The sequence below is a fragment of the Prinia subflava genome, chromosome 11 (genome assembly GCF_021018805.1).
Source record: "Prinia subflava isolate CZ2003 ecotype Zambia chromosome 11, Cam_Psub_1.2, whole genome shotgun sequence".
Classification (NCBI taxonomy): domain Eukaryota; kingdom Metazoa; phylum Chordata; class Aves; order Passeriformes; family Cisticolidae; genus Prinia; species Prinia subflava.
The window spans coordinates 21,065,245-21,077,665 of record NC_086257.1 but is presented as its reverse complement, the minus strand read 5'-3'; the positions used below and the strand labels follow the sequence as shown (position 1 = coordinate 21,077,665).

General features: G+C 41.9%; 1 protein-coding gene across 4 annotated transcripts in view; it reads left to right on the top strand.

Moving 5' to 3' along the window:
- The window catches only part of FNDC3B (fibronectin type III domain containing 3B), a 186,064-nt gene that overhangs the window by 91,366 nt on the left and 82,277 nt on the right, over positions 1-12,421 (top strand). For all 4 annotated transcript variants that reach the window (XM_063408242.1, XM_063408243.1, XM_063408244.1 and 1 more), the window contains 3 exons: positions 63-139; positions 7,460-7,703; positions 8,659-8,943. In XM_063408242.1, coding sequence (XP_063264312.1) covers positions 63-139; positions 7,460-7,703; positions 8,659-8,943 — 606 coding nt within the window. The remainder of the gene's footprint in view (positions 1-62; positions 140-7,459; positions 7,704-8,658; positions 8,944-12,421) is intronic.

The following is a 12,421-nucleotide window of genomic DNA, read 5'->3' as shown; positions in this document are numbered from 1 at the left end:
CCTTTTCTAAGCAATTATGCTATTTTTTTTTAACTGATATCTTATTACTCTCTTTTTATTAGGACCAGCAGAGGTTCCCATGATGTCACCCAATGGATCCATTCCCCCTATTCATGTGCCTCCCGGTTATATCTCACAGGTATGCTTCTTGAAGGATTAAAATTTTTTATTACTAAAATAATAACAATTTTAAAATGTGAAAGCAAAAGTGTTGATCCACGTAGAGAAGTCTGCTTGGCTGAAGTTTCATTTAGAAGTTTTAATGAAAATGGTAATACACATTCTCATGCTCGTGCTCTTTAGTGATAGTACACCCATGTTCCCTCAAGTGACCAGGGATGTGCACACTCACACCCTTTGTAGTAGATTGTAGTAGATTTGTAGTAGATTTGTAGTAGATTTGGGGTTTGAGCACCAGCAAAAGCTCTGCACACAGACTGAGCCTTTAAATGCAATTTGTATTTTTTGTGAGAGGGGGAAAAGGCCTTGATGTTGGGTAATGCCTCAACTTCTTGTGTGACAGTCAGAAGGGGTAGGAGACCATGGCAGTGAGAGAAGGAGCCACTCTAGCTATAAAATGTTGTTGATCCTCAGTATCTTCCCAGCAGAAATTCTGCAGCGTACCAAGAACTGGGGATTTTGGTGTGCTTTCAAGAATAAATGTGATTTAACTATCTATTTATGGAAAAACATGGAAAAGGTTTCGCAAAGCTGTTAGGTTTTGGAGTTCTTGAACAGTTACTGCTCTTCTGTGTAAATAACCCCAGATTACCAGTCTGTTCCTTCCATCTTCTGCAAAGCTTAGACTCTTTTTGAGGTAAGGAAAAACAAACCCAACCAAAAGATTGATATAAGGCATAACAGCTGTGAACAATACAATAAATCCAATAATTTCACCATTTTCAGTGAGACCTGGACCAAAAGCTTCCTTAAAAGTACACAAAGTATTTCAGATATCCTTGATGAATAGCATAAGAACTTTTGATAGATAGAGTTTGGCATCTTGTTAAGCAGAAAATAAATGATGTCCTGGAGCCTCTTCCCCTCCCCAGGAAACATGTGAGCTTGTGTAATTCTGAAAAATTGTGGATGGCGTCATACTTAAATCCCACAAAATACTGCAATCACTCTGTGGTATTTTGACTTCTGAACAGAGTGAAAACATGCTTCAAGTAAGGGGGAATTTGTTAGCCAGCCTAGGAGAGAGAGCAGGATGTCAGGGTGGTCCTCCTGCCCCTCAGTCCTCCCAAGGGGAGTGGTTGGAGTTTTGAGCATTTGCTGCTTAATGCTCCTCATGGGCTCACCTAATTTAATAAACTGGCCCATATCATGCAGGGCTTTATCTAAAGATTTATTCTTCCTTTGAAATAACTTTAACACCTTTTTAATATTAAAATGTTTATACCTCTCCACCTCTGTGCTGAGATAAATGGTTGGGTATAATTGGAATGCTTTCCAAACCAGAGGGATGAAAGCCTTCCCGCTCTATCTCTGTCTGAGCCCCGTTCTTCTGTAAAGCTTTTTGTGGGGCACCATAATAATTCCACTAAAGAAGCCTTTAAGTAGTTTCTTAACCAGAAAAAATCCAACCAAAACCCCTCTTCTGAAGCAGTTTTTCCAGGGAGCTGGAAATATGTTGTAAAGTTTTAGGGGGAAACTCTGTATTCGGCACTTTTCTGCAGTGGAATGTGTATTCTGTTCTGTGGTGAGTGAGCCTCTTGCCTTTGAGACTGCTTCATATTAAATAGTAGTTGGAAGTCTGAAATAATGAAATTAGCTCTTTGTTGTAATAAATGTCTCTGCCTTATTTGCTCTTGCTTTTGTCTATTGCTTCACAGCTAAACCAAGTCCTTTATGATAAACAATTAGAACACAACTTAAATATAACATGTCAAGGGAAGGGCCTTAAAGCAAATTAATGCACTCTGGGATATGAATCCAAATATATTTGATTTTTTGTTTGATTTGTCCCCAAAGTGTATGTCTAAGAGTCAGGCAGAAAGCAATACCCCTGCAGAGAAGCAACACTGCCTATTAAAAAAGGGCATGAAATCTTATTTCCATTTTGTTATGCCAAGCCTGTGTGAGCTGTGTTAGCCCTGAATATTACATGAGTTATCGAATGATTGCAACCCTGGATTAATGTGGTGCTTCATCACCTCTTTGGAAAAATTGGCAGGAGGATGTGAGCCCTGCAAGGTCAGCTCCTCTGGAAGCAGCACAATCACAGACTCTGTTTCTAAACTTCAAGGACCATGTTAATAATTGTGACTAGAAGCTGGGTTTGTTGATGTTAAGGAGATGTTCCAAATGATGAGGCTTAGCCAGGGCAGGAAATGGTCCAGGAAAACAACAGAAAACAAATACACACCACCAGTTCAAATATTTCATGCTATGGTTTTGCTCTCAAAAGACCAGCTCTTCAAAGAGCCACTATTTTGCATTATCTTTTCAGCAGACAAACCTCTGTGCACCTCTGGCAGATATGAGCTATCAGATCAGGGTTCATGTCCCTGCAGTTCTTTGTGGGCTAAGGGTTAGTCAAATATAAACGAGAGGAGAAGTTCCTTGCTGTGCTCTTGGTGGACAATATCCCTGCTGTAAAAGTTGGTTGTGGAAGGTGACGTGGCAGAGAAATCTGCATTAAATGTGTTTGATGTCAACTTTTTTGGCTTCAACTGTTAGGTGAGATTAAGGATTTGGAGGCTAAGGTATTAAATTTGGAGACATCCTCATGGGTTGTTATTCCATTGTATGTCTGGGAGAAGGAGGGTTTGAAGTGTTGTAATCAGGAGAACTAGAAAAATGAAAATACCAAAAAGCAGGATCATTAACTTGTTTGTTTAGTGCTGCTGGCTGAGGACTGCTCTCTCTGAAATAAATCTGGAGTAATTGCACCTGAATTTGAGACATTACTTGTCTGTAGTTGGACATAAAAATTTGGCATGAAACTCCACTTTTGATTTTATTTACAGGTTTGTTAATATGAGCTCTCTGCCACAGATATTTTAAGACTAAAGGACAAATTTACTGGTTGGGCCATGAGGTGCAGGTGTTGAAAAGAGTCCTTTGGCCATGGAGTTTCTATGGTCTGAAGTGTTCAAGTTGAGCTATGATCCTGCAGTTCAATATCCCTGCACCAAGCACATGGCATTTGACAGAACTAAAGCATAACTTCTGGAAAGAGGAATGTCTTTAAATGATATTCAAAATGGTAGAAAATTTATCCCATCCTTGAAAAATCAGGATTTTGCTCCTGGGTACATCCTGTCCCCTAAGAGAGGTGTTCTTCTTCAAGAGCATGTTTGGCTAGCATCAGGTTTTAGTGACAATCTCCTTATTTTTGAGTGGCTTGCTGCTCTCAAAAATGTTGTGTAGACTGCAGTTAATCGAGGCATCCTTTAACAGGATGATCCTCACTAAAGCTTTGAACCCAAGGAAGGTGCAGATCTCATATGGAGCAAGCCATGAAGTGCTGATGCTTTTGAGTTCATGGGCACTGCTCCTGAGGAACTGTATCATCCTAGATTTAAAGCACCCCAACATGCTTGCCAGCATTCTAGATACTCATCTGTCTATTTTCCACACTTAAGGTAGAGATTTAATTTGGTGTTTGATTTAATACTGATGGATTCTAAAGATAGTGATGTGAACTTGCCACGACTGGCATGAACTTGGATTGGCATCTTTAAGAAATTAAATGAATAAATAAAATGTTGACATCCAAGTGCCTCGTGGATGAGCTCATTCTGTACTGTTTTTTGGGTACAGATTGATTTATGAATGAAGTTTCAAATTAGTTTATGAAATTCGTGAGGTATTGGTTGTGGTCCACCCAGTGGCCATGCTCCAGATGTCCTTGCTGAATCTAGCACATTAAATTTAAGTGAAATAAGAGCTGTTGGGGGTTTTCTTTGAAAGTAAGTGGAAACTATTGTATATTACCATATAAACTCATACAGTAAAGGTGTTACGCAGAATGAGGGTGGTTGTTTCTTTATCTGGATCTCACAAAATACAAATACAATTTACCTGTGCACAATTAACATGCCTTTTTCCTTAGAGTGTAATATTAAATTTCAGTGGAGGAAAATGAGACAACATGGAGCAATGTGATGTACTTTGAATACGTGAATTATCTCTAGTTACTACAGTGATAGCTGCACTGGAAAACAAATAACATTTAAAATGGCATTCCCAAAATGTGGCAACCAATGGGGGAGGCAGTTTTATTGTGTATGAGTAATGTTAACCCAGACTGCCCTAAAAGATCATTACCTACCTCATGTAGCAATTAAGCTCCCTAAAATATGGGAAAAAACCCACACAGAACTATGCTATAATAGAATTGTTATTGAGGTGGCATGACACTTACACCAGCAAGCACAAAAAATACCAGCAAAAGACAATTTACCTACAAACTGTTTGAAAAAACCTCATAAAATAATGAAAGTTTATCTCCAGATGCCAAATGGCCAGAGGTATTTGTTTTCTCTAAACATAAAGTGCTAAAATTAGTAATCACAATTACTTTTAATATTCCAGTTGCATCCAGAGACTTCAGCAGGGATTAGGATTTTGTTGATTCTTGGCACTGAAGTACAGACAGTTCAGCAGTGTTTCCAGATGAATTTATGATCTTTGTGACAAATGGTTTTAAGCAGGTACAAAGAATTGCAGATTTCTTCTTAAAATAGCAAAGTTGAACCTCTCTGCTAAGTCATGTTTTTTTCATTAATGGATCAAAACTGATTTTATCTATCTTTGATGAACTGAGTGTTGTCTCCCAGAATGGCAGTACTACAATCTACTCACTGCAGGTTTACAGATCAAGGATATCTCCAGTCTTTATAGCTACCTAATGCATATAACACATAAATCCAATTACCAACTTTTATTTGTTAAGGGCAGACTAATGTATTTAAAGATTGCATGGACAGCTTCAGAAATGTACATGTGTATCAAACATTCCTAGTTTAGACAGAAAATGACCCATAGGATTGGGAAATAAAGTGGGTTTTGCAAGGTCCCCAGTGATTTTGTGTTCATTTGTAATGTATGCACACAGAATAACAAGAATGCTGTCAGCATTCATGGCGTGGGAGGAAACAAAATATATTAATGTCTTGGCTTTTTGACTAAAGTAATTTGGAAGGCTGGCTCATCCTTTGAGTTGGACTAGGTGGTGGTTGTAGGTTCCTCCCAAATGAAATTTTCTATTCTATCCTCTCATCTTTGGCTTCTCTCAGTCCTGTTGATATTTTATAGTTTCATCTAGCGGGGTAATTTAATCAAAAAGGTCTTTGACAGGACTCTGAGCTTTCCTCCCTGCTTTATAGATGATAGTTCAGGAAGCTGAATCCTAATAATTTAAAATATGGTTTACATTATGTGCTGCTCAGTGTACAAGCTCTCTGTCTAAATCTGTTCCTTAATATATTCATCTTTCAGCAGAGCACAAAAGGCACATGTAGTTGGTCTAGATGCAGAGATAAGAGCCTGGAGTAGGCTTTGAGGCTTGGACTAGTTAAAGCCACGATGAAAACCTCTCACATCAGGATGCAGGAACTTGCTCTCTCAATTAAGTTACAGCATAATCCGAATCTGAGAGTTAAATCCAGCATTTCTGTGCACGGTCCTAGATAAGCAGTTCTGGTTTTCAAATTGCTAAATGGAAAAGGATTTCCCTCTTTTCCAGGTTTCAGAGTGCAGGTTTGAGACCTGGCAGCAGGATAAGGGATGCTGTGGAGCAGAACCAGTAGCAGAGATGGGAAGCCTGAAAATGCAGCAGTTGAAAGGATGTGATAGTCAATCTCTGCAGCTCAGCTGTCTTTTGAGGACTCTGTAAAGTCTTTGAAATTTAAAGCTGGCAGCTGACAAACTGCTAGTGGAAGTCGTAAATTTTGAGGGTAGGATCAAGTATGTTACGCCAAACAATTACTATTTTGGTTACTCAGCAAGTGACGGGTTCTTAATGTGAAATGTTTCAAGTGAATGAATTAACTTTCGATAGAAAATTATCTTCAGTAGAGGCCAGTCAGGCTAACAGGTGTAAATGCACATAACCTGAGGGCACACATGGCCTGGGGGAGGATTGGGTCAGCTGCTCCTAGGTGAATTTTCCCCTGTGATGCCTTGCTCAGCTGATGCCTGAGGCAGGAGCTGGTGTTTGCTGGAGCGGTTCTGCTCAGGGCTGTGGGCATTGCCCCTGGGCAGGGCTGGTCCTGGCACAAACAGCACCTATGGTTCCTCTGCTGCAGGGTACAGATTTTTCTGTGTGGTTTAAAGACACTGGCATGTGATGAGAGCCACTGGAGTGTGGGCAATCCACAGCAGAGTCTCTTCTGCTGGTGCTGCTGGGGTGGATAACTCCAGCTGATGCTGTGGTAATCAGCTGAGAGTGGCAGCATCCTGCAGCAGGTGCCTTTGGTGCAACTTCACTTCTCTCATACAACAAATTCATCACAGATACTGCTCCATCTGTGTGCCATCAGTCAGCTTGGAGAGAATAGGGGTTTTAACAACCTGTTTGTTATATGAAATTAAATTATGCTTCCTTCATGTTTTTCTACCTCTTGCATGCCAGCATACAGAGTCAAAGGGATAGTAATCATTCTTACATGGTTGTATTTTTTAATTTAAGAAATGGCAGAAGTTTTTTGAATGAGCTTCAAGAAAAGCTTGGTTCCTAAGTCTGGATTGAAAGTTGGCTGGTTGACTGTTCTCCAGAAATTCAACTCTGGAAAAATTATAACCTGGAAAACATTTTTCAGTCTAAGCACATTTCCACCTTCCTACATATGTTTTTACATGCATTGACTGTGGTGTTAGGGGCCAAGTTATGCATATCCCAGAGCGTATTTGTGTGGATGTATAGACCAGCTCTGTAGCAGAAATAAACCCTCTGCCCTATGATTTGTCCTGAGCAGCTACCTGTTATGAACAGAGCAGCTCCTTTGCAAATGTAGGCCAGCACAGCAGGTTCCTGCAGAGTACATGTCTGCACACACACAGCCTCTCCACAATAGCAGTGCCAGCTGCTTTCCAAAGTGTTACTAACTCATTCTCAGGGCGCTGTCAAAATCCATGCTAGAAATTTAATGGGCAGAATAGAAGGTCAGTCCCAATGAGTAGGCTTATTTTGGTGCTTTGTGTTCTGTTTTCAATTGTTTTCCTCCCTAAATGCAGGTTATTTATTCTGTCCCTTAACCCACATAGCTATCACTAGCAGCAGTACAGCTCCCAGTGATTAGTGTGGGTATCTGAGTCTCCAGGAAAAGCCACATCACCGCCGCGCTTATTTCTGCTGATATCAATTTTAGAATTGTGTTTATTCATGAAGCTAAACCCGAGGATCAGCTGTTTCCCAGTGGGAGGACAAGCTGTAAACAGTGCTGTTTTAGAGGTGTGCCTGTTCAGATGCTGCCTGACGTGCTCCTTTCCCTGCCTTTCTCTGCAGGTGATAGAAGACAACACGGGCGTCCGGAGGGTGGTGGTGACGCCGCAGTCTCCGGAGTGTTTCCCTCCCAGCTACCCCTCGGCCATCTCGCCAACCCATCACCTCCCCCCCTACCTGACACACCATCCCCATTTCATCCACAACTCCCACACAGCGTTCTACCCTCCTGTCACTGGACCTGGGGACATGCCACCACAGTTTTTCCCACAGCATCATCTTCCCCCAACAATATATGGAGAGCAAGGTGAGCTGGGAGGAAGGGACTGGGACTGGCCTTTCACACCTGTGTTCACCTGGCCACCTTTCACCTTGTGTTCAGCAAGGTTTAAGGGCTGGGAGAGCCAAGAGTAGGAATGGAGAACTTGGGTGGCTTTGTTACATGGATGCAGCCTCCTTTAATATCCTCAGTGGGAGGATGTAGCTATCCAGAGAATCCATTTTTATTTTGTCAACAAAGAAAAAACTGTTTTGGGCATGGGATTTTCAAGGTTCACACTCAAAGTGAAGCACAAAAAGGAGGATTGAATTACAGAAAAAATCAGGAAATGTTATGATCCCTGCAAGCTGACCTGCCTTAGATTAAGAAAGAGTCATCCTTGGAGGGGGAAGTGAGGATTGTGTTTAATGAGGTGTATCTGAAGAGTGTACATGATATTTATGATAATTCTCAAGCTTTTTTTAGATAGTTTTAATTCCCAAAGCTTCTACTTCATGTTGCACTTCTCTCCTTAGGCAGCACAACTGACACGGTTGTAAAGTCTATTTATACTGGGAAATTAGATTGCATGTAATCAGGGTTGGCAGCTTGAAGCCAGCACATCTCAACTTGTTCTGTCCAGTCAGGCCCTGAGGAACAAAATTCTAAATTGCTCTGAACTTATGAAGGCTTTTACCAAAAGTTCAGTTCTGTCTGGATTTTTTCTTGAAAATCTGTGTCCCTGAAACACAAATACTGAAAAGGAAGGGAAAAACATCACTCTAATAGCAGTATTTTACACACTCATCCAAAGTAAAATTATCAAAGGAGCACAGTTAATACAAAATAATTGCAAAAAAGGGTTTTTTAAAAAAAATCTCCAGGAACAGCTGGAGTAATTTCATTTGGAGATGGCCAGGAATTTGGTTTTCTGGGGGGTAAAAAAAAACCCTCAGTGTTTTTTGTTGTTGAGAGTTAACGCGGGTGAACCGTCCCGTTTCAGAAATCATACCACTATATGGGATGTCCAGCTACATCACCAGGGAAGATCAGTACAGCAAACCACAGCACAAAAAACTCAAAGACAGGCAGATTGACCGCCAGAACCGCCTGAACAGCCCTCCCTCCTCCATCTACAAGAGCCATATAGGCAACTGTGCCACGGTCTACAATGGTTATGCCAAGAGCCACAACGGGGCCAGCAGCGGCGGCGGGGGAGCCCCGGCCCTGAAGAAACCGGAGCGCAGAGCAAGGAGCAGCCCAAAGTCAAATGAACAAGACCCACATGGTAAAAAAAGAGGGCTTTATTTATTTTTAATTCCTTTTTATTGCACCTTTCCGCCTTGTGACCTCCCCTGTATGGATCCTGTGGCCGTGCCAAGAAACACTCCCACCCACGCGTTAATACGGTGTGAACTTAAATGCGAACACTGGGGCTTGCTAGGCTGTATTTGTTTTGTAAGGTGAGCCCTGTGCCTCCCCATCTTCTGTGACTACTCCCTTGGTAGATGCAGCATCGTTCCCTTTGTATCTGTTGGAAGCAGAAATGTGTTTTATGGGCGAGGTCTTGGTTTTATTTTGCTTTTCGGAGAGGCATCTTGGCACTTCACAAAAATCTTCATGGGCAATTAGGCAATAACCAAGACCTGACTTCCAGGAGCCACTATTTTGCATATCCTAGGTTAACCTGGTAAAGTTACTAGAAAGTTTAGAGATGATGACTGAAGAACCAAGGGGTTTTTTAATGTGAAAATTCAGTGAAGGTAAGATGAGTTGAAAAGAAAACTGAGATGAAATTTCTTAATGTTAGCCATTGGAAAGGGTGGTCAAATCAGTCTGGCTACTTTTGAAATAATTTTCTTCAGCATTTTCGGAGACTTGTCATTTAAAAATGAAAAACTTTAGATGAACAACACAATGCATTACTGTAATCAAATCTCATTTATCACAAGCCGTTCTGCACACAGCCACTTCTACCTGAATTTAGTTTAGTAACTTATTATAACTCCTTATTCCTACCTGTCTTTCTCCTCTCTGCTTGTCTCTTCACTGACTGCTACAGCAGCAGCTGCCTGAACAAACTTGGATGTAGTAACCAAAGCAGCATGTCCAGGATATTCATAATGTAGCACACTCTGAAATATCTTGAGTTAATTTATGCATAAAACATAGGTTTTCCATTATTTGTCTGTAGTGTGTATTTATATGGCTCTGTAATTTTACATGTGAGACATAACTGAAAGAAATCATTATGAAAATTAACTGTATCAATAGCCAAAGAGGAGGCAAAATACTGCTGGCAGGGTAAGGAATGGGGATTTGCAGACGTGCTTCAGGGTCTTTAGAATTAGCAAGGAGCTGTATTTGGGAATGCTGTAATCCAAGAAAATGAATCATTGCATTAGACTTTCTAGTTATTTCTTGCCAATAAGCTTATGCAAACTTTAGTATCCTTATTTATGTTTAGGTGTTTATTTGAGGTGGAATACAAGAGGTGTTTGAAGCACGTGTGTGAAGGACCTGGAAAAAAGGATCATCTTACAGTATCAGTTCAATGGGGTACTGAGTCAGTCTGGCTGATCACTTCTGAAATATTCCAGAAATAATTTAAAAGCATCTTGTCTAAGGGTTTCCTGCAACCCTTGTGTTTGTCTAATTCTCTGCCTTGCCCTGGCCTGCTGTGCTGCAGCCGAGGAGCACGAGCACTTTTAAAGTGCCCAGAAAATCAGTGGAGTCAAGGCTACAGCACGTCCAGTCTTGTCAGCCAGAGAGAGCCTCCAGAGTGGGAACAGCAAGGGATGGAGTCCTCCCCCAGCTGTGGGAAGGTCCCTGACAGGAGGCTCTGCAAAAAAACATCCCTTGTCCCACCCTCCTGCCTTTTAAAATTACATTCTGCATCTGCACACAGGAGTGGCAGCCCTGGAGTCGCATCAACTGCTCTGCAGCAAGTCCATGGCCAAAGCAGGAGTAGGAGAAGTTTTTCATGTTAAAAGAAAAAGAAAAAAGATAGTGTGGGCTCAAATGTGAGGTTTTTGACATCAGTATATTATTATAGTCATACATGTAAACGTGCATGCAAATTTCTGCAGAAAAGTCACAGAGGTATCTTAAAGGCTCTCATTGAGTAACTCCCTAAAGTTCTCACTTGATATTTACAAGCTTTTAATAATATGTTGTTTTATATTTACCTTCTCTGTTTCTTCTTTAGTTATTTGGGGTTTTATTGATGAATACCTGACTAACCTGGCCATACAGATAATAAGGGTGAGAGATAACAGCAGTTTGGGCACAGTTGCTAATTTGATTTATGCTGCTAAGATGACAATTTTTAGAATAGCCAGAAAAAAAGAATGTATCAGAAGCAACAAGTAGCAAAGGATTTAAACTTACAGGTTTTGTGGATGTGTATCTGTTCAAGCCTGCTAATAGTTAAAAACTTGATGGTGCTGTGTGGCTGCTTCCAAAATTGCAGAATAGCCTGGAAAACCTATTTTTAGACACATAAATATATAAAAATGTGTATATATATATGTATAAAACTTGTGGAGAAGTCTTTATTTAGAAAACCACTTAACCAAAAAACTCTTTAGGAGAGAAGTAGGAAGGTACAAATTTGCAGTAAAACTTGGAGTAAGGCAAAGGAGAGTTGGAGCTGAGGGCTTTGTTTGTGTGAATTTTTAATTGGGATTGTGATCTGCTTCACAAGCTATCATTTCCTATCTGGCTGCGGGGTGTGTGTGCTCCTGCAGTGGAACTGGCTTCTTCTGGGGGTTTGGATGGTGGAGCAGTCCCAGGATCCAGCTGCTGGCAGGGGAAGGGGCTTTAGGAGCCCCGGACACAGCTGGAGCAGGCGCTTGCACTCGGCTGTGGTTGCTGCAGAGAACAGCCTGTGTCAGTACACAGTGCTGCAGCCTGACAGTGATTGCTGGCCTTGGGGATTGGGCTGGCTGCAGCAAAGTTTGGGAGCTGCCTCGGTGCTGGAAGCGTGGGTGGGAGCTCGCCAGGGGCACCTCTCCCAGCAGTCCAGCTGCTCCTGAGCTGATGCTCAGAGAAGCAATTGGAGTGTCTGCTTTAATCAGCAGAGAAAGATGATCCACACAGGGGCATTTGTTGCAGGGAAGATGAGAGTTTCTGTTCTTGAATCTGCTGCCACTGTGCTGAAGGTGATGCTTGTCCTGCTCCTTGTTTCTTGGTGGTGATTTCTCTAAGGAGTGTGTTACTCCTTCCTCAGCACACCCGCTCTGCTGAGGCTGAGGTTACTGCAGAACTGCAGGAACAATAACGGGGCTGGAACACCTTCCCTGTCCACACAGACTGGGAGGGATGAGCCTGGAGAAGGGGAGACCTCAGAGCCCCTAAAGAGATTACAATAGAGCTTTTGACCAGGGCATGGAGTGACAGAACAGGGCAGATGGCTTTAAACTGAAAGAGGACAGATTTAGATGGGATATTGGGAAGAAATTCTCCCCTGTGAGGGTGGGGAGGCCCTGGCACAGGGTGCCCACAGAAACTGTGGCTGCCCCATCCCTGGGAGTGCCCAAGGCCAGGCTGGATGGGGCTGGGAGCAGCCTGGGACAGTGGAAGTGTCCCTGCCCATGGCCAGGGGTGGAATGAAAAGATCTTTACGGTCTAACCCAAACCATTCTGGGATCATGTGAATAATATTGAAGAAAATGTCCAGCATACAGTGCAAGGACAACTCAACCCTTTTCCCTGAAAAATCGCGGTATGTGTGATATCTAACTTGAAAATGTACTTTTCCATCT